General features: G+C 42.9%; 1 protein-coding gene across 1 annotated transcript; it reads left to right on the top strand.

Moving 5' to 3' along the window:
• The first annotated feature begins 4,222 nt into the window (after nucleotides 1-4,222).
• Nucleotides 4,223-23,522, top strand: CLDN2 (claudin 2). Its single transcript, XM_033119295.1, has 2 exons — nucleotides 4,223-4,358; nucleotides 16,281-23,522. Exon 2 carries the CDS (start codon nucleotides 16,461-16,463, stop codon nucleotides 17,151-17,153), a length of 693 nt encoding a protein of 230 aa, XP_032975186.1. The 5' UTR covers nucleotides 4,223-4,358; nucleotides 16,281-16,460; the 3' UTR covers nucleotides 17,154-23,522.
• Nucleotides 23,523-23,669: the final 147 nt, after the last annotated feature.

The following is a 23,669-nucleotide window of genomic DNA, read 5'->3' as shown; positions in this document are numbered from 1 at the left end:
CACCTGGGTAATTTTTCTTTGTCAATTAAGTAACATAATCATGGGGGTACCCCGATAAACATCATAAACACCCACTCTCAAAGGAGAAATTTATTGTACACAGGTGAGGGTCATTTGGGGTCATTCTTAGAATTCTGCCAAAACAGCTATTAAATAACCCCTTCTTCAACAACATTTCTTTGTGAGGCTGGATTTTCTTCATATACTTTAACCAAAACAACATATGGTAACAGATTGAATGCAAGAGCAGATATGAGAATTTGGCTGCCTTTTATTCAGCCAGATATCCAGAGATTGGCAAAAATGCAATACAATGCCACTTTTCTTGATAATTTTTTGTTTGTTTTGGAAAAGGTATTTTTTTTCATAATTATGTTATTTATTTTAACATGCAATGTGTTTTTCATTGTGATTTAAATTTAAAAAATAGTTTTTAATTTATCAGTTTTCATTTCTAGTATGGTAAATGTCAATAGACATAACCCATAAAAATGAAAGCCCTTCAGAATCTTTAATCATTTTTGATGAATACCTTTTATTTATTTATTTTTAAATATACATACATGTCATTTTAATATTGTGTGATGAAATGTGGAAAAGCACATAAAATTCATTCTTTTGGATGTACAGTTCCATGAATTTTGACAAATAGTAGAGTTATGCACCAAACATGACAGTCTCAACACCCAAAATAATTCACTGTGCCAAACCACTGTAGTTAACTCCTTCTACCATCCCCAACCCCTGGCAACCACTCGTCTGTTCTCCATCCCTATAGTTTTGGCATTTCAAGGATGTCATGTAATTGGAATCACACAGTAGACAGCCTTTTAAATCTGGCTTCTTTCACTCTGCATAATACATTTGAGCTTCATCTATGTAGTCATCTGCATCAATAGTCCATTCCTCTTCATTGCTGAGTAGTGTTCCATTGGGCAGATGTGCTATATTTTATCCATTCACTAGTTGAAGGACATTGGCCTGTTTCCTAAATAACTTTTAAAAGTGTAAATTGGTCCTGATACCACAAATTTTGAGAGATGATGGTAATGGAGGTATCATGTTTACATGGGAAATTATTAGATGGATGAAAGAGCTTTATTTTGGAGGTAGGATTGTAAAGATTTACACATCAAATGAGATGGGGAGTGGAGGGCCAAAGAAAGAGAAAGGAGTGAAATTAAGTCTAACTCTGAGGTTTCTGGTTTAAACAACTGGTTTTTGCAAATGAAGAAGACTGAAGAAGGATTGGTCTTAGTTGCAAAGGAATCAACGATATAATTTTGGACATGTTGAGTCTGAGATGCTTTTGATTTATCCAAATGGAGATGTCAGTATATAAGGGCAGTGAATTTCAGAGCAGTCTGGGCTGAAAATGACAATTTGGAAGTCATCAGAATATACAGGGTAATTGAAACCATGAGAGATAAATGAGACTTCCGAGAGTGGGGATGCAGAGTAAGAAGGGAAGAAGACCTAGGTCGGGCTCCTGAGAAACACCTATACTTAAGGATCTGGCTGAGGAGGAGTCGGCAAATGAAAAAATATCCAGAGAGATAGGAGGACCATGAGGGGAGAGTGGTATCACAGAGGTCAAGAGAAGAAAACATTTCAAGAAGGGCAAAGTTATCGAGGGCATTGAACACTGCAACAGAGAGAGGTCAAGGAAGTTAAGGACTGAAAAGCAGCCACTGGATTTTGTGTCATGGGTGTCATTTGTGACTTTGACGAGAACTTCTTGGTGGCGATGGAATACTCATACCTCTAATCCTCTCTCTGCCCTAGACCCTAACTCCTTCTCCCATAGCCCTCTCACCCCTGCTCCTTTGCCCCTAGAATCTCTTTTATTTCTCTTTCTAAACTCTTTTCATAGTACCATCTCCTCCCTCTCCCTCAAGATCTTGCTTTATTTAGACTTCTCTTAGATTTTCTTCCTCAAAGGCCTCTCCTGCTCTCTTCCCTAACCCATCTCTTCCCAGACCCTCATTTTCCTCCCTTTATTCTCTCACTGCTCACTCCTCTCCTTAACCAGATATTGCTTTTCTCAGACTGCTGTCCTTTCCTCCCTTCTTTCAGACCCCTCTCCATTCCCCCACCTATCCAGGCTCTCTGGATGTTGGCAAGGGTCTCAGCAGTTTACTAAGGAGCTTCCCAGGTTCAACACTGAGGAGTCATAGTCTTTGGCATGATTCCACCAGGATCTGACAGTGCCAACCTGTAGGAAACACCGTGTTAGAACCTAGTCTTTGAGTGACTGCCAGTCTGGTAACCACATCCTGCCAACGAAGTACCCTCATCCGTCCTGGCACCTGCTCCTAAGATTCTGCCTTTTCCTATTCTAAATTGCAGAGTCACTGTGAGCTGATAATTCTATTTTGCACTCAGCCAGCATTTTTTACTTGTGAAAATGTTGTCATATTCATTAGCCCAGCTGTGGGAAGTCAGCTGGATGAAGCCCGGAGACAGAAGATGTGAAGAATTGCCCCAGTTCGCACAGCTGGTTAGAGGGTTAGCCTGCTATGCTTCCCACTCCTTCAATCTTGCTTGTTTTCATGCCTAAAGAATCCCCAAGTCTGAACTCAGACATGGCTTCCCTTTTAGCTTGTCCCAGCTTGCCAAGTGTAAGCACCCTGGGAGCACTGTCAGGGGTCAGTACCCAATTCTCACCTGAAAAACAGTTATGGGCCACGTTGGAAAGGACAATGATTTTTTATTTGCTTCATTGAATTCACATTAGGCAACGTTCTGCCTGTTTGCTTTGATATTACTTCAAAAATGGAGTAGAGCATAATGATTAAGAACCAAGCTTCAGAGATGGCCAGGTTTGGTGCCTAGGCCTGGCTCTGAAGCATCTCAGTGAGACAATGTATAGAAAACCCTCAGCACACTGCCTGGCACCTAGAAAGTGTCCAATGAATAGTGGCCACTAGTCTTATCATTTTTACATAGGAATCCTTGGGAGGGAGTCAGCAAGGTACACTGGAAAGTTTATTCAACCCGACATCTGAAGACCTAGATTCCAGGTCTCACTATTACTGCCCAGCTGGGGATGCTGAGTAACTCACTTATTTCATTTCACTGGGCCTAGGCTTTCTCATCTGGAAATAGTAATAGCTGCCCTACTTTTCTAATATGTTGTTTTAGCCTTTAAAGTATGCATACTCTTTGCCCCTGCTATTCTATTCCTAGGAATTATCCATATTGTGTGTAAAGATTCTAAGTTATAATGATGAAAAAAATGGAAATAACAAAAATGTCTATTAGTTATTGGTTTAATAGATTATATTTCTATATAATAGAATACAGTGCAGTCATAAGAGATGATCCAGATTCATTTTTTTAATTGACATGGAAATATGCAGGATATAATGTGATTCAATTTTGTAAAAATATTTCTACTCATGTCTCTACAGTACATCAAAATATTAACAATGATTAACATTACACCTCTTGCTGGTAGTATTATCAAGACCTCTATTTTCTTCTTATTTTCTGAATTCTTTGCAATAGCATCTAGTTTTTTTTTTTTTTTTTTTTTTTTTTTTTTTTTTTTTTTTTAATCAGTAAAAAAGGAAAGCTTTTTTTTTTTCCACTTGGAGAGGAAACCCAGTCTCTGTACTCTACTCCACAGACCTCGTGGGAGACTGAAATGACACAGGTATCCCTGTGTGTGGTACAAAGGGGAGGCCTATGGTTACTATGGACATCGCAGTCCGACCTTGTAGGGACCTGCTCTTTGAACCCAACAGAGTCTGAACCTGTAATTCACATTTGCCCTTGTACCTTGGGGTCAGCCTTAAGAGTGGGATAGGGCTGGGGGCTTTGCTGGAGAACAAACATGGGTGGAACAGTCTGCCCGGCTGTAGGCAGTGCAGGGCTGCTTGGGCACCAGCTCACTGGGCTGTGTTTATGAGGCTTACTTCCTGCTGGGCTGGAAGGCTGCTAGCCAGGAACACCTCATGGGCATAAGAGACCTCCCTCCTCTCCCTATTCCCAAAGCTGAAATGTTCCGAATTCCTCCTCGGGCCAAACTGCTCTCCCCCAAGTCCTCTCCTGGGCTCACAGAGGTCACCACACAAAAGCCCAGCTGGAGTTTTTGACAGGAAAAACACAAACTTTGCCAAACTTTTTTTAAGTACCTCAATCTTCCACAGTCTCCAGGGGTTTAATTCTGATCTGTAATAAGTCTCTGACTTGAGGCTGAGATTTGCAGATGGATTTTGCAAAGCTGCTGCAAACAATTAGAAATCCTTTATCACCTCAGCCTGGAATATTAGCACCTTGCACCTTGTTCCCCTCCCTCAGTATCTTCTCCAGGGCCATACGTCTCCTCCAAGGCTCTCCAAAGGAACTGCTTTGTAAGTGTCTCAATTCTGATTTATTTGCTGCCTTTTAAACTCACTTAGGTGGGCTCTTGCTTCCTAGTTGCTGTCAATTTGGCCCACGGTCCAGCCAGGCTGGGCCACCTTGGGGTTCTGAGGGAAGGACACTGGAGGCAAAATTCAGGTAGGTCGGTAGTATTTGTTTCTTCAAGGCTACCACAAAGTTTCTAGTCTTTGAAACTACAGGACCAGAGGAAGCATTCTCCAAATCAGATCACAATCTCTGAATGGAGCTTTTGAGGGCAAAAGGACTGAGATAAAAAGGATGGGAGGAAAGGAACTACAGTTTACTCCTCTAACTAAGGGGCCTAAGGATGATCAGAAGGGGTGTTTCCTCACAGCCAGCTCCAGTGCCTTCCTTAGCATGAAGGCTCAGGGAGTCAGCAGAAGGAGGATTTTGTTTTCAATTCATTTTTTATTTATTAGTTTCATGTCTACAAAACACTGTAATAGTTAGACATTCATCATTTATACCCCTCACAATGTGATAACCCCCCATCCCCCAGTCTACTACCCCTCTGACATCGCACACAGCCGTTACATTGCCACTGTCTTTATTCCTTATGCTGTACTCCGCTTCTTGTGAATATATATATATATATATATATATATATATATATATATATATACACTTATAAAATTGTAGCTGACATTCATTATTGTTCAGCTTCAGCTTCAGGTGTACAGTGCAGTGATCAGGCATCTAACTCTTCCCTGAAGTGGTCTCCCTAATGAGACAAGTGTCCATCAGATACCCTACCAAATCTTTACAACATTATTGAGTACCTTCCCCAAATTGACTTTCGTATCCCCGTGGCCATCTTGTGGTTACCGATTGTGCTTTCTAATTCCCTCACCTTCCCCCTTGTCAAAACCCCACCTACCATCTAAGAAGGAGGATTTTTGAGTGAAGTCAGGAAGTCTCCCCTTCAAGCCCTTAAATAACTCCTCCACTAGTCTGCATGTCTGTCATTAGAAATTCCCCTTTTAAGGAAATCCTGCCATTTTTAACAATTTGGATGAACCTTGAGGGCATTATGCCAAGTGAAATGAGTCAGACAGAAAAAGACAAATACTATATAATCTCACTTATATGTGGAATATGAAACAAATCTGAGCTCATAGATACAGAGAACAGATTGTTGGTTGCCAGCTGCAGGGGTGGGGTGGGGATGGGTTGATGAAACGGGTGAAGGGGGTCAAAAGGTACAAACTTCCAGTTACAAGATAAATAAATCCTGGGGATGTAATATACAGCATGGTGACTTTAGTTAATAATACTGTATTGTATATTTGAAAGTCGCCAAGATAGTAGATCTTAAAAGTTCTCATCACAAGAAAAAAGGAAAAACTTGTGATTATATGGTGATGGATGTTAACTAGACTTATTATTGTGATCATTTCACAATATATACATATGTCAAATCATTGTGTTGTACACCTAAAACTAATGCAATGTTATATGCCAATTATATATCAATAAAAACAAAAGAAATTCCTTCTTTGGACTGAGACATTATTCTCTTGAAGTGTCCTCTTTGAAACAGAGTTGGAACCAAAACATTAACAGCATTTTAGTTGGGGAGATTGTAGGTAATGTCTGTTTTCTAAAGGCTGCCTTTCTGCATTTTCTAGCTTTCTAAAATGAGAGTGATTTACTTTGATGTTCAGGACAAAAATAAACTTCTTTTTAAAAGCAATTAGAAAAATCTCTCAATCCAGTTGCAGTTCCCCAAGCTGTTATCAATCAACTGATGCGAAGGAAAGGTGAACTGCTCCAAGGACAAACTTTCCAGAAAGTGGGGCTTCAAAGGAATGGCTTTGCCACTTACTGGAACCCTCAGAGGCTGGGTCTCAGACTCCTGTGAGGGGCTGGAAGGTCAACACATGGAGAAATGAAGCTGACTGGCAGAAGAGAGCTGTGGTGGCCCCCATCACCCCCAGGACACCACATGAGGTCCTTCCTTGAGTGTGTGAACCCCACCTGTCTTGCCCCACTCAGTCTTATGAGGGTGCTCCCAAAGAAGGGGTCTGTGCACAAGACTCTCAAACCAAAAAATCAGGGGGACTAGCAGGGCAAGAAGGGGTTAATTCAGAAGCTCCTGTCAGTCTTTATCCCCCTAATCGTCTCCTGCAGTTCTAATCTCCCCTCTAAGGAAGATTAGTTAAGGATCCTAAATGAAGCTTTCTTGCCCAGCTCTTGGACCATGGAGTGTGTTGGTCCCATGCCCAGAAGACAAATTCAACTGGCAAGACCTAGAGTTCTCTGTTCCTCCAGAGCAGCCAGGGCTTGACTTCTAGGAGGATCCCTCAAAGAGATGAATTTCTTTCAGAGCTGCCTGCTTCTAATAATAGCTGTTGCATCTTATATATTTATCAGAGTGGCTCCTGTCCCCATTACCTTATTTGAGACTCAAAACCTTAGAGATGAGCAAACTAGGGCTTGGAGAAGTTAGGGAACTTCCTCAACATGTTCCAGGCAGAACTGAGACACACAGATTTTGATGTGACGTTGACACTACCCTTTAGGTCACCAATATGCTTTGAATACAGTTAACCATTTGTTAAGGACTTACTATTGGCCACGACCACACTGAGAGGCTGGTATCATCTCCATTTTACAGATGAGAAAACTAAAGTGTAAAGAATGGAAGTGACTCTCCCAAGGCCACACAGCTAGAAAGTACAGAAGCAAAATCAAATTCTTTTCTGACTCCAAAGTCCAGGTTCTTTTCCCACTACACCATACTGTCTATCTTGAAAACAATTAGCCTTGGTTTCTTCCTTTTGATAAGAATATGCTAAAGCTATCAAATATATGGTGATGGAAAGAGTGGGTGGTGTCTCTGGGTAGTGAACACACAAAGTGATATATAGATGAAGTGTTACAGAATTGTACACCTGAAATCTATGTAACTTTACTAACAATTGTCACCCCAATAAACTTTAATTAAAAAAAAAAAAAGAATATGTTAAAGCCAGCCCACACTAATAGGAATTTCCAAGGTCATTTGATTCTCAGGCTGGAACTCTTTCTCTAAACCCTCTACCATTCATCACACAAACCAAAACAGAATCTAGCCTGGCCTACCACCCAACCACTTGCTATGTTGCCCATCCCTACTTTCTTGACCCTGGCTGAAAGCTGACCCCCATTGTGCCATTTCTCCCAATTGAATAAGCTCCAACAACTTGTTCTTCCTCCTGCTCAGCTATGCCAAGCCAGACTCTCTAGAGATTACAAACCACAGTGATGGCATTTTTTTTTTTTTTTACTCTGCCTTCCTCCTGCTCCAAACTACTTCCCTATGTACTCCTACTGAGTCAGGACTAGCTCTGGGGAGAAGCTCTCTTCTTGGGCACACTGTTGACACCCATGGGAAACTCAAGATCGGCTGTTCTGCCACCATCCCAAGAAGGCTGGAGCAGGAGCTGCTCCTCTGGGAGGCAGAGGTCTTCTCCCCCAAAACCTCAAGGTACCTCATCAATTATCACTGAAAGCACAGATATAAATAGGGAGTACAAATTAAAAGTATTTCACACAGACTGGGTGGGTAGAGGGGTCCAAGGAAGGTTTCAAGGATAGGATGATTCCTGAAGCATGACAAGCAATTACCATATTTTGCCGTGTATAATGTGCTCCCATGTATACTGTGTGCCCACGTTTTTGGCCCAAACGTCCAGGCAAAAAAATATTTTGTTTTAAATACATGGAGGCTGAACAACATGTTACTAAATAATGAATGGGTCAACAATGAGATCAAGTAAGAAATCAAAAGATACCTCGAGAAAAATGAAAATGAAAACACAACGACACAAAATCTATGGGATGCAGAGAAAGCAGTCCTAAGAGGAAAATTCATAGCAATGCAGGCCTATCTAAAGAAACAAGAAAAATCTCAAATCAACAGATTATCTTTACACCTCAGGGAACTGGAAAAAGAACAGCAAAATAAGCCCAAAGAGAGGACAAGGCATGAAATAATAAAGATCAAAGTGGAAATAAACGAACCAAAAACCAAAAAAAAAAAAAAAAAAACTAAAGCTCAATGAAACCAAGAACTGTTTTTTTTTTTTGAAAATAAACAAAATCGACAAACCTTTAGCCAGACTCATTTAAAAAAAGAGAGAGAGCACCGAAATTAATAAAATCGGAAATGAAAGAGGAGAAGTGAGGACAGATACCACAGAAATAAAAATTAAAAAATTAAAAAATTAGGAAAATACTATGAGCAACTATACGCCAACAAATTTGACAATCTGGAAGAAATGGATAATTTTCTAGAAGCACACAACCTTCCAAGGCTAACTCAAGAAGAAATGGAAACTCTGAATAAGCTGATTACTACCAGTGAAATTGAATCAATAATCAACAAGCTCCCAACAAACAAAAGCCATGGACCAGATGGCTTTACAGGTGAATTTTACAAAACATTCAAAAAAGAATTATCACCTATTCTCCTCAAACTATTCCAAAAAATCCAGAAGGAGGGAAGGCTCTCAAACTCCCTGTACAAGGCCACTATCATCTTGATCCCAAAATCAGACAAAGACATTACAAAAAAAAGAAAACTACAGATTGAAATCCCTAATGAATACGGATGCAAAAATCCTCAGCAAAATATTAGCAAACAGAATTCAGCAGTACATTAAAAAGATCATACACTACGATCAAGTGGGATTCATTCCTGATATGCAAGGTTGGTTCAATATTTGCAAATCAATTAATGTGATACACCACACTAACAAAATGAAAAATAAAAATCATATGGTCATATCAACAGATGCAGAAAAAGCATTTGACAAAATCCAACAGCCACTTATGATGAAAACTTTTAAGAAAGCAGGAACAGAGGTATCATATCTCAACATAATAAAGGTCATATATGGTAAACACACAGCTAACGTTATACTCAATGGGGAACAGCTAAAACCTTTCCCCTTAAGATCATGAACAAGACAAGGTTGCCCACTTTCTCCACTTTTATTCAATATAGTTCTGGAAGTTCTAGCCACAGCAGTCAGACAAGCAAAAGAAATAAAAGGCATCCAAATTGGTAAGGAGGAAGTAAAATTGTCATTATATGCAGATGACATGATGCTGTACACAGAGAACCCCAAAGACTCCACCAAAAAACTATTAAAATTGATAAATGAATTTAGTAAAGTAGCAGGATACAAAATTAATATTCAGAAATCAGTTGCATTTGTATACACCAATAATAAACTATCAGAAGGAGAAATTAAGAAAACACTCCCATTTACAATTACTTCAAAAACTATAAAATACTTAAAAATAAATTTAACCAAAGAAATAAAAGACCTGTACTCGGAAAATTATAAGACAATTCAAAGGGAAAGTAAAGAAGATACAAACAAATGGAAACACATACCATGCTCATGAATAGGAAGAATTAATATAGTTAAAATGTCCATACTGCCTAAGGCAATATATACATTGAACACAATTCCTATCAAACTACCAAGGACATTTTTCACAGAAATAGAACATATAATCCTATATGAACTATAAAAGACCCCGAATAGCCAAAGCAATCTTGAGAAATAAGAACAAAGTGGAAGGTATCATGATACCTGACATCAAATCATGCTACAAGGCTATAGTAATAAAAACAGCATGGTACTGGCATAAAAACAAACACATAGATCAATGGAACAGAATAGAGAGTCCAGAAATAAATCCATGCCTATATGGTCATTTAATCTACAACAATGGAAGCAAGAATATACATTGGGGTAAAGACAGTCTGTTTAATAAATGGTGCTGGGAAATCTGGACAGACACATGCAAAAAAAATTAAGTTAGACCACCTCCTTACACCAGATACAAGAATAAATTCAAAATGGATTAAAGACTTAAATGTAAGATCTGAAACCATAAAACTCCTAGAAGAAAATACAGGAAGTAAATTTGCAGACATTACCCTTAGTAATACTTTTACTGATATTTCCCTTTGGGTAAGGGAAGTAAGAGAAAAAATAAACATATGGGATTACATCAAACTAAAAAGATTTTCACAGCAAAGGAAACCATTAATAAAATAAAAAGGCATCCTACTGAATGGGAGAAGATATTTTTCAATGATACATCTGATAAGGGGCTAATATCCAAAATTTATAAAAAAACTCATTCAACTCAACACCAAAAAAACAAACAACCCAATTAAAAAATGGGCAGAGGACATGAAGAGACATTTTCCTAAAGAGGACATACAGATGGCAAACAGACATATGAAAAAATGTTCAACCTCACTAATCATTAGAGAAATGCAAATAAAAACCACAATGAGATACCATCTCACTCCAGTCAAAATGGCTATCATCAGTAAATCTATAAACAAGTGCTGGCGAGGATGCGGAGAAAAGGGATCCCTTGTGCACTGCTGGTGGGATTGCATATTGGTGCAGCCACTATGGAAGGAAGTGTGGAGGTATCTCTAAAAACTGGAAATGGAACTACCTTATGACCCAGCAATTCCACTCTTAGGTATCTATCCAGAGAAATCCAAAACACTAATTCAAAAAAAAAATATGCACCCCTATGTTTATTGCAGCGCTATTCACAATAGCTGAGACATGGAAACAACCGAAATACCCATCGGTAGATGACTGGATTAAGCAACCGTGGTACATTTATACAATGGAGTATTACTCGGCCATAAAGAAGAATGAAATCTTGCCATTTGCAACAACATGGATGGACCTAGAGAACATTATACTAAGTGAAATATGTCCAACGGAGAAAGACCAATACCGTACGATCTCACTTAGACGTGGAGACTAAATAATAGAATAAATGAACAAACTAATCAGAAACAGTCTCAGAGATATAGAGGAAAACTGAGGGTTGCTCTATGGGAGGGGGGAGGGGATAAGGGAGAAGGTGAGGGGATTAGAAAGCACAATCGGTAACCACAAGATGGCCACGGGGATACGAAAGACAGTTTGGGGAATATAATCAATAATGTTGTAAAGATTTTATAGGGTATCCGATGGACACTAGTCCTATTAGGGAGAGAACTTCATGGATGGTGTAGATGCCTGACCACTGAAGTGTACACTTGAGGCTGAAACTGAATAGTAATGAATGTCAACTACAATTATATATACACACACACACAGGATATGGAGTACAGCATAAGGAATAGAGTCAGTGGAACTGTAACAGGTATATATGATATCAGAGGGGTAGTAGATTTGGGGGAGGGAGGTTATCATTTTGTGAGGGGTATAAATGTCTGACTATTATTACATTGTTTTGTACACCTGAAACTAATAATAAAAAAACCCTTTCGTTTTAATTTTTTAATTCAAATTTTTATTTGTTTACATTTAGATACGTGTTTTTTTTGTATTATAAAGGAATTTTAGCATTTATTTTTTTAACATACTATGTTACAAGAAATTTTATGTGACAAATAATTACAAAACACAGGAACAGATACAAGGTACAAACAATTTTACGTACCGGTAACAAATTTATGATATTTATACATCATAGAAGGCCAAGAACTCTTCATCGTTGCAAGTTCATCATAAGTTAAGCAAAACTGGTGTGGTATTCCAGGCTATTATTTTGCATATGGATATCGTTATTGATTTTTAGAGTTACATTTTTAACTCATAAGCATAAATAAAAGAATTAAAAACATTTATATAGACACGGAATTAGTACTACTCATGTATAATTCGCATCCTTATTTTTCCCTCACAAATTTGGGCAAAAAAAGTGTGCATTATACATGGCTAAATATGGTAGTCAAGCAAATGGTGGATGGTAGAGTAGCATGCTTAAGGCTTGGAGATAGAGAGAAAGGGAAATTCAGAGAAGTACATGTGTTCAGGTACGGCTGGATTGTGTGTGTGCATGCGCACGCACATGAGTTTATTTGGTTGTAGGCTGGGAAGAAAAGGAGGAGTTGGACAATGATGGCTTTCCTGACAGCAATTAAGAGGTCCTGAAGTTTTTTAAGCATGGCAAAGAGGTGGGGTGGCACTTGTGATTTCATTTCCATTTTATAAAGATCCTTAACTACTGGATGGATAATTGATTGCAGGGGCAGGGCAGAAGTGGAACTGGAGAGATCAACTTGAGGTGCTTATGAGATTTCCAGATAGACAAGAGATAATAGTTGCATGTAGTTTGAACTTAAGTTTAGGCAATGGAGATGGGAAAAAAGTGTATTTATTCAGAATATATTTTACCAGTAGATCTGATAGAACTTCATAATTGACTACATGTCAAGAAGAGGTGAGGCATCAAGGATGACTGGCTTGGGTTACTGGATTAGTGATGGTTCCATTGAAATAGGGAAGACTGTGTGCGGAATAGTTTGGGGGTAGAGAGAGAGAAGAGGGCAGATGATTTCACCTTTGCAAATGTTGAGTTTGAGGTGCCATTAAAGCATTCAGGTGGGGTCATGCCAAGTGCAGTTGAGTGTACAAATGTTGAATTCAGGAGAGAGATCTGTGCCAGAGGTATGGATTCAGGAGTCATTGCCATGGAGACAGAGTGGATGAGATTTCCCAGAGATAATGTAAAGAATAAAAAATCTAGAAGTCTAGATGAAACCCTGGATGGGATAGTCAAATTTATAGAGTGGGAAGAAGAAGAGGAACTTATAAAGAAGACCTAAGAGAATCATTTTGAGAGGCAGGGAAAACTGGGAGTAGTGTTACAGAAAACAAGGGAGAAGACAGTTTTATGAAGGAGAGGGACAAGGTGAGATGACAGAGATATGACCCTTGGATTTTGAACAAGAAAATTGTTTCTGACCTCATTGAGATATTTTCAGTGGAGGGCTAATGGCAGAAGCAAGACTTCAGAGGGTTGAGCAGTGAGTCGGAGAGGGGAAAAGTAGAGACCTCAATATGAAATGGCTTGTTTTAGAATCTTGGCTGCAAAGAGGATGCTGTGGATAGGGTAATAGCTGCAGAGAGAGGAGGGTAGTTCAAAAAGAGTGATAAGTATTTGAAGTAGTCACCCAGAGATTCTCAGCTGGGGGAAGTAGATGGACTAACAAGTAACCGTGAAAGCCCCACTGAGATGCACAGTCATGAGTGGGCTAGGTAGAATTGTGCCCCATTTAGCAATAAAAAAACTAATACCTGGAAAGGACTTCTGCAGCATCACAGCTGGTAAGTGATAGAGGTGACATTCAAACTAGATTTCCCTTCCCACCTCCTATCAAATGTTTATTGGCCCTTGCTCCGCACAGCTTTGCATCAATATTGGCACTGTCATATCCATCCCTGATGAATACTATTGACTATCAACCATGTGCCCAATGCTGCAGAGGCACAACAGAAGTTTAATATACGGTTCCTCCCTCAAATGGTTTAGAATTTGGTTGAAGAGACAAAATATTCAACAATTGTATATAAATTAAAATGGTGAAACTTTGTCTGTTTCTCTCTCTGTCTCTTTTTCCCTGTATCTCTCTCTGTTTCCATCTCTCCATCCCTGTCTTCGTGTTTCTCGCTCTCGCTCTCCATTTCCCTTCTTCTTCCTCTGATTCCCTCTCTCAATCTCCTTTCCCAACACCAGGCAGCTCAGGTCCCTTACACTGAGATGTCATTGACTCATTGAAAAAGTCTATATTTTATATCCCTCAAACCTCTTTACCACTTTTATTCCTTCATTAAGAAGACATTTGTGAACACTGGCTCTGGGTAATGCACTGTGTAAGGCACTTGAGACACAGAGATGAATAAGATAAAGCCTTTGGTTTCCAGTAGCTCACAGACTAATGGGGAAGAATGAGGATTTAAACAGGAAATTTAAACAGTTTCCTCATCTGTGCAATAGGGATTTTGGTACCACAAAGTGTTATTGTAACATTAAATGCATTAACATGTGTGAAGTGCTTACAATGGTCACATAGGAAACACTACATAATGTTACTATTCTTCTTATTACTATGATGGAGGTAAGTAAACACAAGATACTGTAAGAACATAGAGGAGGGGCACTTCAGGCTAAAGTAAGAGACTTCTGAGCTGAGTCCCAAAGGATGAGAAGGCACTAAACAGGGGGAGAAAAATGCCAGGCATTCTGCACAGAAGGAACAGCCTGTACTCAGATTTGTCAGAAAAGCCAACACGGTCTGACTGAGGAACTGAAAGTAATTTAGTTCAGCAAGAGCATAGAGCATGAGGAGGGGAATAGCAAGAGATGAAGCTTGAGAGGTCATAGAGTACAAGCAAGTTTGCACTTTATTCTTTAGCTGGTGGGGAGCCACTGGAATGTTTTATGTAGAGTAGTGACTTGATCAGATTAATGTGTTGAAAGATCACCTTAGCAACAGCGTGGAGAATGAATTGGAGGAGGCAAGACTGGAAGTAACGTTGCTATAGTCCAGGAGAGAGAGGATGATGAAGCTCTGAACTGGGAAAGTCACAGTAGGGATAGAAAGAAGGGTACCATAGATTTGAAGTATAGACAAGAGGTAGAATTGGTGAGACAGTGACCATAAAGGGTGAGGGATAAGCATGAGAGAGGTGTCAAAAATCACTCCCAGGATTTTGGTCCAGCGCAAGAAGATGGATAGAGATATCATTCAGTGACCATAGGGAACCCAGGGAAGAACTGCTTGGGGAGGAGTGCAATAGGAGAGGTGATGATTCTCTTTTAAATACATCGAATTTTAGGTTCCTATGAGATTTCCAAGTGGGCATTTTAAATAGATAATTGTTCTGGAAGTCTTGAAGCTCAGGAGGAAGGTCTATGCTGGAAATGTAGATTTGAGAATGCCAGTGGATGGGTGTGAGATTAAGTCATGGGGTGGATAAGTGTGTTCAGAGACCAGAATGTTGACTGAGAAAAGGATAGACTTCTGAGGGATATTCACATTGATGAGATTGGTAGGGAAAGAGAAATTTTGGAGAAGGCTAAAAATGGAATAGCCAGATTGTGGTGGGTTGAAAGTTAGTGGGCTGGAGAGTCTTGCTGGAGAAGGGATATGCCCTTGAACATTAGTGTTTTGAACCTTGGCAAGAGTAAGGGTCCTTGAACACTGCAAAATCCTGGAAAGCTCTGCAATTCCAAAAGATTGCCTTAGATACTTGGCCTTTACAAAGCCAAGAACAGCTTCCCTTTCCTCTGTCCTCCCAGTGAATTTCCAGGCTCCTTCTTCCAGGCCCTGGAACAGTCTCTGCTCCAGAGTTCTCCCACGTCATCTGAGAGGCCTAGGGATGGCGGAGGGCATCTATTAGGAGAGCAGATGGGAAATGTCTGCATGTGTTATACATGCAGGAGGCCTTAGGCTAGCCTATGGAGGGGGATTTGGGTAGGTCCGGGAGGATGTGAACCTCAGGGTGTAGACAGAAGACTCTGTTGCCTGCCCCAACCTGCCCTGGAGTAAATTTTCACCATGGGTTGGATGATCTAGGGCTAAACCATTGCCTTCTACCCCCTTGAAGATTCAAGAGGCTTCTAATAACCTGGAGCCCAAGGCTATATCCTAAGACCTGTTCTTCCTGATCCAGTCTCCTGGAGTTTGGCCTCAGTCTGCAATTGAGGGGCCCTCTGGCATTATTGCTGGGCAGTGTGTTAAACAGCAGGCCTTGGAGACAGAACCGTGCCAGCCAACAGCCTGATCTGGAGTTAACAGCCACTACAACTGCCACTGCCATACCACGTTCTGGGAAAGCAGCTGCCTGTCTGGCGCCCGCTTTTGTCTGGCTGCCAGCCGAAGGCATGTGCCTACGCAGGAGGTGATGACATTTTGGCTCCACTTTCAAAGTTTTTTTTTTTTTTTTCTTTCTTTCTCATGTGTTATTTCTAAAGATAACAAAGGTCAAAAGGCACCCAGCATTTTCTGGTTTCTCATAAGCTTCTGGTCAATATTTAATCTAGTTTATGGATTTTTTTTTTAGGTCTTCTAGATGCCTTCTTGAGCCTGCTTGTGGCCACCCACACACTTGTAAGGAGGAGAAAAGTTGGCCTCTCAGTGACACTCTGAAATGAGGGAATAGAGGACGGGATCCAAGGAGCAAGAGCTGCAGCCTAAAGACGAGAGAACAGGCCCTGAAGACACTTCTACTGAGAGGTCTGTCATGGCCTCTCTTGGCCTCCAAGTTATAGGCTATATTCTGGGCCTTCTGGGGCTGTTGGGCACCCTAGTTGCCATGCTGCTCCCCAGCTGGCGAACCAGTTCTTATGTCGGTGCCAGTATTGTGACAGCAGTCGGCTTCTCCAAGGGCCTCTGGATGGAGTGTGCCACACACAGCACAGGCATCACCCAGTGTGACATCTACAGCACCCTCCTAGGCCTGCCCGCTGACATCCAGGCTGCCCAAGCCATGATGGTGACATCCAGTGCAATCTCCTCGTTGGCCTGCATTGTCTCTGTGGTGGGCATGAGATGCACAGTCTTCTGCCAAGACTCCCAAGTCAAGGACAGAGTGGCAGTAGTGGGTGGAGTCTTCTTCATCCTTGGTGGTCTCCTGGGCTTCATCCCTGTTGCCTGGAATCTTCATGGGATCCTGCGGGACTTCTACTCCCCACTGGTGCCTGACAGCATGAAATTTGAGATCGGAGAGGCTCTTTACTTGGGCATTATTTCCTCCCTGTTCTCCCTCGTTGCTGGAATCATCCTCTGCTTTTCCTGCGCACCCGAGAGAAATCGCTCCAACTACTATGATGCCTACCAGGCCCAGCCCCTCGCCACTAGGAGCTCTCCAAGACCTGATCAACCACCCAAAGTCAAGAATGAGTTTAACTCCTACAGCCTGACAGGGTATGTGTGAAGAACGAGGGGCCAGAAACGGGGGGTGGCTGGGTCTGTGAAAACTAGTGGACAGCCCCCCTGCCCCCCCCGACCCCCCGTCAGGGCCACAGGTGAGGGACATTGCCACTGGATCGTGTCAGAAGGTGCTGCTGAGGATAGACTGATTTGGGCCACTGTATCAAGAGAAGGCAGAAATGGGAGCTGGTGTGACAGCAAACAGGTTGAATTGTCAAGATGCTTGCCAAGCCAGCCTTTCTGTTTCCTTCACCTTGGTCCAACACCCCACACACTGAGTTCTCCAACTCTCAACTCCAAACCCACCTTCCTACTCTAAGCCAGACCCCACAGGCTCCCTTCTGCCTTTTGGTTTACCTGGGAATCCATCCATAAACTCACTTATTACATCCTATTGACTGATGCTTTCTATGATCAAAGACCCTCCCTCTGACTGAGGTTGGCTCTTAGCTCACTGCTGGAGGATGGGGAAAGGAGGAGTAGTGGCTTTTATGAAAATGGCTCTAACCTCCTTCTCAAACCTCCCTCCAAAGAAATGGATTGGCCAATAATGGGCTCTGGAGCTTCCGACCCACTCTTGTTATGTCTCCAAGTGTCCAAACTGGTTTGTGCATAAACGGAAATAGAGCCATCCCACTTGTACTGAGAGAACAGAGAGCAACTGGATGCAGGATGCGAGAAAGGGAAGGTAGCTGAGGACCCAAAAAGACCAGAAACACTGCCTAGGGCATTTCCCAGAATTCGCTCGCACTTGCAGGTTGGGGATCTAGCCCACAACTAGAGGAAAGCACAAGGAAAGAAGATATGGTGGAAAGCTCCAGGCAGCAGCAGACTGTCTCCACTGAGGAAGTGCCTCAGAAGCTGCAGTCCCACCTTTCACTGAAGCTCCTGCCTCCCTCTGGGGCATCTGACCTGGCCTCCTGCTAAACAACAAGGCTAAGGGCCCTACATGATTGTTTCCTTAGGAATGGGAAACTGATTTTTCTAGAGACAGCCCTTAGCTGGGGGCTGACAGTGTGGGAGCTGTGGAGGACTGTGACAATACCACTCCTAGATGCTGCCCAAGAGAAAAGAACTGTGGCATGTAAGAAGCTGGGTGGACATGTGTGGTGGCTCCAGTAGATATTTCTGTTGTGCCAGAGAGAGGCAGCTCCCTTCCCCACCACAGAGAGTCTTCAAGCCTAATAGCAAATCAGCCCAAAGGCTGAGATCGGACCCTGGGGTCCACCCATAGAACACAACAGAGACTCTTGCAGACTGCAGCACCAGGTGGGCCTCCTGTCACCCTTCATACTTCCCCCATCATCCTTCACCAGAAATTCCAGTTGCTAAAAGTCATCCAAGGGCTTCAGCATAGAATAATCAAGCCCAAGGTGGTACAGCCCTGATTTGAGTGATAGATGAGCTGCTGCCTGGGATTTCAGACGAGGTCGGAGAGTATAGAGAATAGTTCCCAGGCAGACAGACAGCTCCAAGGCCTGAAAATGTTCCATTTCCCCTGGTGTGGGGGTGGGGGAAGTCATAAACAAACCAAAGGCATTTTCCCTCATCAGCCTAAGCATGAGCAACTTCTGACAAAGTCCAGTACACCTCCCCAAACCTCAGTGCCAGCACAAGGGGCCCATTCGTTGTATCTACATGCCTTGCACAGTTCCACTTCCTAGCCTGATTAAGCTGTTCTCCCAAGCTGGAAGGCGACTTTCCCCTTTCCCAAGTCTTCCTCACGCTTGAACAACTTGCTCAGCACCACCTCCTTCACTGAGCCTCCTCTGACCACTCCGTCCCTCTCCTACCCCTCCCTCAATGTACAAATCACTTCTTCGATGCTTATCATTCATAATTTTTGATGCATAGTTATATTTTCATGTGCTTATATCTGATTTCACAAGTACATTGTAAACTTTTGGAGGGTAGGGGCCATATCTTAGACCTCTATGTATCCTCCAGACTTACAGATAAAGACTATGTGGAAGAGTGCTGGGCACACAGTAGATGATCAATAAACACTTGTTGATTGACTAACTGTTTTATTCATTAAAAGAGGCCCAGACAAGACAAGTGTGATGGAGAGAACTGGGCTAAGAAAAGGGTAGCATGGAAAATGGCCTTTCTTCCCACTGGGTGGATTTAAAATGATAGACTTTTCTGAAGATATTAAGAAAGCAAGATACCCCTCCTCCCCAGGAAAACTTTTACCTTTTCATCTTGCCCAGGGTTCCTCCCTTTTCACAATTCTTTCATTTTAGTTAGTTACTGAATTTGTTATGTATTTACTCCTTTCATTTTCTGAATCCTCATTGTGAGGAAGGTGAAAGAGATCTGATTATCTCCATTTGGCAGATGGGGAAACTAAGGCCCACATAACCAAATAGATTTTCCCAGAGCCACACAGCTGGTGTTTGTGTCCCAGTCTCCTGACTCCCAAAATAGGACTCTGCTGATACAAATATTCACAGCCAATAGGAAGAGCCTGCCAGAGGTCTCCAAGCTGCCTAAGGAAAACAACATACGGCCAACAAGGTAACACTGGGGACACACAGGCTCTCCTGGCTGCCTGTGAGGGGGATCGGGGAGAGCAGGACCGATTCACTGAGTATGCCACCTGGAACTGCCCCACATGTCATGCTGGCCACTTGGCCAGCCTGGACCCAGCTAACTGTCCTCACAGGGGAGAGGCCAAGCTTACATTTGAAGAAGTCACAGCACCTCAGTTCCAATTCCCCTAACTCTGGAGGTGTGGGAGTTTGGGAGGCCAATGAGTTGGTCCCGTTCTCACCTCCTTTGGAACTAACAAAGCCTAATTCATAAAGATGTTAACTGTGGCGACACTGATGATAATGGAGCCCTACAAGATTCGGCTTACCCAGTCCCCGGACCTAGTGGGCCCCAGCACACAGGAGCCTGTTACAACAGGCACTACTGCCATTGCCTTCCCAAAGTGAGCCTTCTTTGGTGCAGAGGCTAGGACCCCGGCACCCAAGCCCATTTGGAAAGAATGGCAGCAGGCAGGAATAAGGGTGCAGAGAGAGGGCTCTCTGAACAGAAGTTTAATAAGAGATCACATCTCTGGTCTGGCACCGGAAACCCAAGTACCCTTGATGGGGGGGGCCACTGGAGGTTGGAAGATGGGGCTGCCTTGCTGACTCTGCTCTGCTGAGTGGGCAGCAGTCTGCTATGGGATTCAACGACCCACCACCTGGCAACCAAAGCACTTTCAGATCTATCAATTTCATTGTGTGCTCCAAATACCCCAACGGAATGGGTCTTTTACAGGAAACAAAACGGAGGCTCAGAGAGGTAAGTTTCCTGAAATCAGAGTGTCAGAGTCTGAACATAAGCTTAGAAACCCTTCCCGCAGCAATATAGGTCTGTGATTCTGCTCAGAAGGTGTTAAGAGCGCCTGTTGCTCTTCAGATTCCTGCAGCCCTCCTTTCCCATCTGCTACTGGACTCTAAGGGCCTTTGAGGGAAACAGGGCACAGAGCTTCCCTTCATCTTAGGATGAGGATGGCCTGGGAGGTCCTCCTTCCTTTTAATGTGGGAAGAATCTATGGAAGGGGTTAGAAGTTCATCCTCAACTAGAAAAACCGGGGTAGACTTGACAAAGAGCAACTGGCTGAGCAAGAAAAGCCTTTGACTGGTTTTCCCTATGGCTCGTTGAGCAAGAAAAACCTTGATCTAGACAATTCCCTAGAAATTTCCTTGAGTCTGGGTCCATGTTAAACAGGGTTCCATTGCCTTCCATCATAAAGTAATTTAGATTAGCCATAGAGCAAAGGGATAGCGAAGGCCATTGGGTTTATGCTCCAGCCTCATGGCTCTGAACCTTGCACAAGGAGATGTTTCTGCCTCCCTCATTCCTCTGATAATAGAGTGACTCATGTTTTCTCCTTCTTGGGGCCCTAGTGATCCACTATGATGTCATCATTAATGGGGAGGTGGAGGCTGAAACTGGCTTCCTGGTGGAAAGGCAAGTTTTGGAGATACCTTAATCCAACCAGTTAAACAGCCATTCCAGCAGCTCTCTCGCCAGCCAGCCACACTAACTGCACTCTGAGTCTGTGTCAGGAAAAATGGTAAAGGCTTTGCCGGTTACGAGGGTGAACCAGGGTAGTTTTTGCCTTGCAGGAACTGACAGCTGATCTAGGGAAGATAAGACATGCACACCTAAGTGTGGTCCAAGGCACAATATAGTTTGTCCTGTGAGAGGGGAGAAGTGCCATAAGATAGGGGTGTCAGGGGGCTAGTTCAAAAATATGTGTAAATCGCCTCAAATCCCAATCCATACGAAACGAGGCTCTGGCACTTGCTTGAGCTTCTGGGGGAAGGATGATGGAAAGAAACTGCTTCCTCCAGTGGAAGGACAATGGAAAATTGAGAAATAGGGTGGGGGAGAGCAATACTGAGGAGGGGACAGGGAGACACTGCTCAGCTAACCCAAAACACCTCGGAATGTGCCCCACAGGACCCGTAAATGGCTCTAAAGAGACAGTGACCCTGATGCTCAGCCTCTTCGCCCTCATCCCCTTCTCTGGGGCATGTCTCCAGAAATTGCTGGGGGCCGCAGACAGTGCCCATTCGGGTAACCTGGGGCCTTCTGGCTCTGGACTAGAGCAGAAACACAGATGTGGGAGAAGGTGCCCAGTGCTTAAGGAAGGCAAATGAGGCCTTACAGGGTTAAGTGTCCCCTCCCACTCAGCCCCGGGCCCATAGACAGGGGATCCTGTCATGCCTCCAGCCGCCCACTCTGGGACATGGAGGCCCCAGGCTGGGAAGTGCTTGTGCTTGTCCTCAGCTGGCTGAAGCCTGGCCTTCACCCAGCCTGGTCTCGCTGCCCAAGCGGCTCCTAGCTTTGATGAGAAATTCTCTTATCTCAACAGGAGGGGGAAAGCCTCAAACAAGAAGTCCAGCAGGTTATCTCTCTTTTGCCCCAAGTGGTGGCTTACTATGCACTGTGATGTGATCACTGATAAAATATTAACAGGCTGTTTGTTATCAGGCACAGCAATACAGAAGCTAATTTGACCACCGCTGCCCCCCACCCCCGCCCCCACACACATACACTTCACAAAACCTGCCACTTTCCTAGGAATTGCAGCTCAGGAATTCCTAGTTAAGTCTTGCCTACTATTCCATGTTCTGGGCCTCATTTCTCCACAAGGCAAGCAGGAGCGTCTTAGGGCTTGACAAAGCAGAAAGTCACCACACAAGGGCAAATCATCAGGCCCTGCTTTAGTGTCATCCACGAAGTCCCATTCCTCCAGAATGGCACCCTTACCACTTCGTAAGTCACTTCCTAGGAGGGCTTTGAAGAACTTTCTATTTGAAAACATGGCCTTGTGGCGATAACATTGAGAAAACTCACATGCTTTCAGATATTAGAAAGTATAATGGGATGTAGAACTAGATGCCAAATGAGTATGAGTACTGCGGCAGGCGACCCAGCATTTCAGTGGTAGCTCCTTTTCTCCAATAGTACTTTGGAGTCTGTGATACTTTGACCAAGTGCTGTATGGGTTGCTCAGGACAAAGGCCAGTCACACCAGACGTACAAAGAGAAGATGCTCTTTGCAGCCTTTCACTTGGATGTACTTCTCGGATTACCCAATGGGGTGCAAAAGGGTGGGTCAGCATCTCCCACAAAAGATACTTGATGATACTGTGAAGACCTTACCCCCTTGGGTTAAAGGCACTGACTGTCTTCATTAAAAAGCAAGTATATTTTATGGGACAGAAAACGCATTCAGCCAACGACTGACCATCAACACCAGAATTTCTACTAGTTTCTTGCTTTGGCCCTAAAAAGAGCCAGAATGAGAAGATGAGTTCAATGATTTTTAAAAAACAGAACACTGATTCAGAGACAATGGCCACTGGAATTCCGGGCAGCAGGGGACTTCCCTGAGTAACACAAGCACCCTTCAACTAAATGATTCAACAGCTTCAGAAATGGAGACGAAGTAGAAACCAAGAAAAAGGCAGACAAGATGAGAAAGGTGGTGCCATCTTCCCCTTGGCAATTTGAGTCAGCTCGGGTGGTTAATTTTACTCCTCTGAGTGTAATAATAAACCAATATGTTCTCAAGTGTCACTTTCTCACTCCCCAAGAGACTTGCCCAACTCAGCATTCTCGGGGGTGGGGGTGGGGGATGAAGGTGGAGGGGTGGTGCAAAGGAGCCAGTGGGAACACTCACAGGCAGAGGCCAACAAGTCCAAGACCTCCTGGACTGTAAGAATAGCATCTGGAGGGCTGTTTTGATTATCTGGAAAGCTGCCAAGTGACAGCCCTGAGTGAAAAACCCAGTCAAGAGGAAATGAATTCCCATGTTGTTTGAAGGGATATTCATTACATAAGTGAACAATTTCCTGATCATGAGGTCAGTTAAACATTGTGTGGGATTGTGGAACTTTATTCCTTGGAAATTCCAATTAGTGTGGGCTGGCTTTAGCATTGTCTTATCAAAAGGAAGAAGCCAAGGCTAATCATTTTCAAGATAGGCAGATTGGGGTAGTGGGAAAAG

The sequence above is a fragment of the Rhinolophus ferrumequinum genome, chromosome X (assembly GCF_004115265.2).
Source record: "Rhinolophus ferrumequinum isolate MPI-CBG mRhiFer1 chromosome X, mRhiFer1_v1.p, whole genome shotgun sequence".
Taxonomy (NCBI): Eukaryota; Metazoa; Chordata; class Mammalia; order Chiroptera; family Rhinolophidae; genus Rhinolophus; species Rhinolophus ferrumequinum.
The sequence above is the reverse complement of the archived record's forward strand: the minus strand, read 5'-3'. Positions and strand labels throughout refer to the sequence as shown.

What these genes read in the sequence shown, in the direction of transcription:
- CLDN2 (XM_033119295.1), top strand. Translation starts at nt 16,461, where the DNA reads ATGGCCTCTCTTGGCCTCCAAGTTATAGGCTATATTCTGGGCCTTCTG.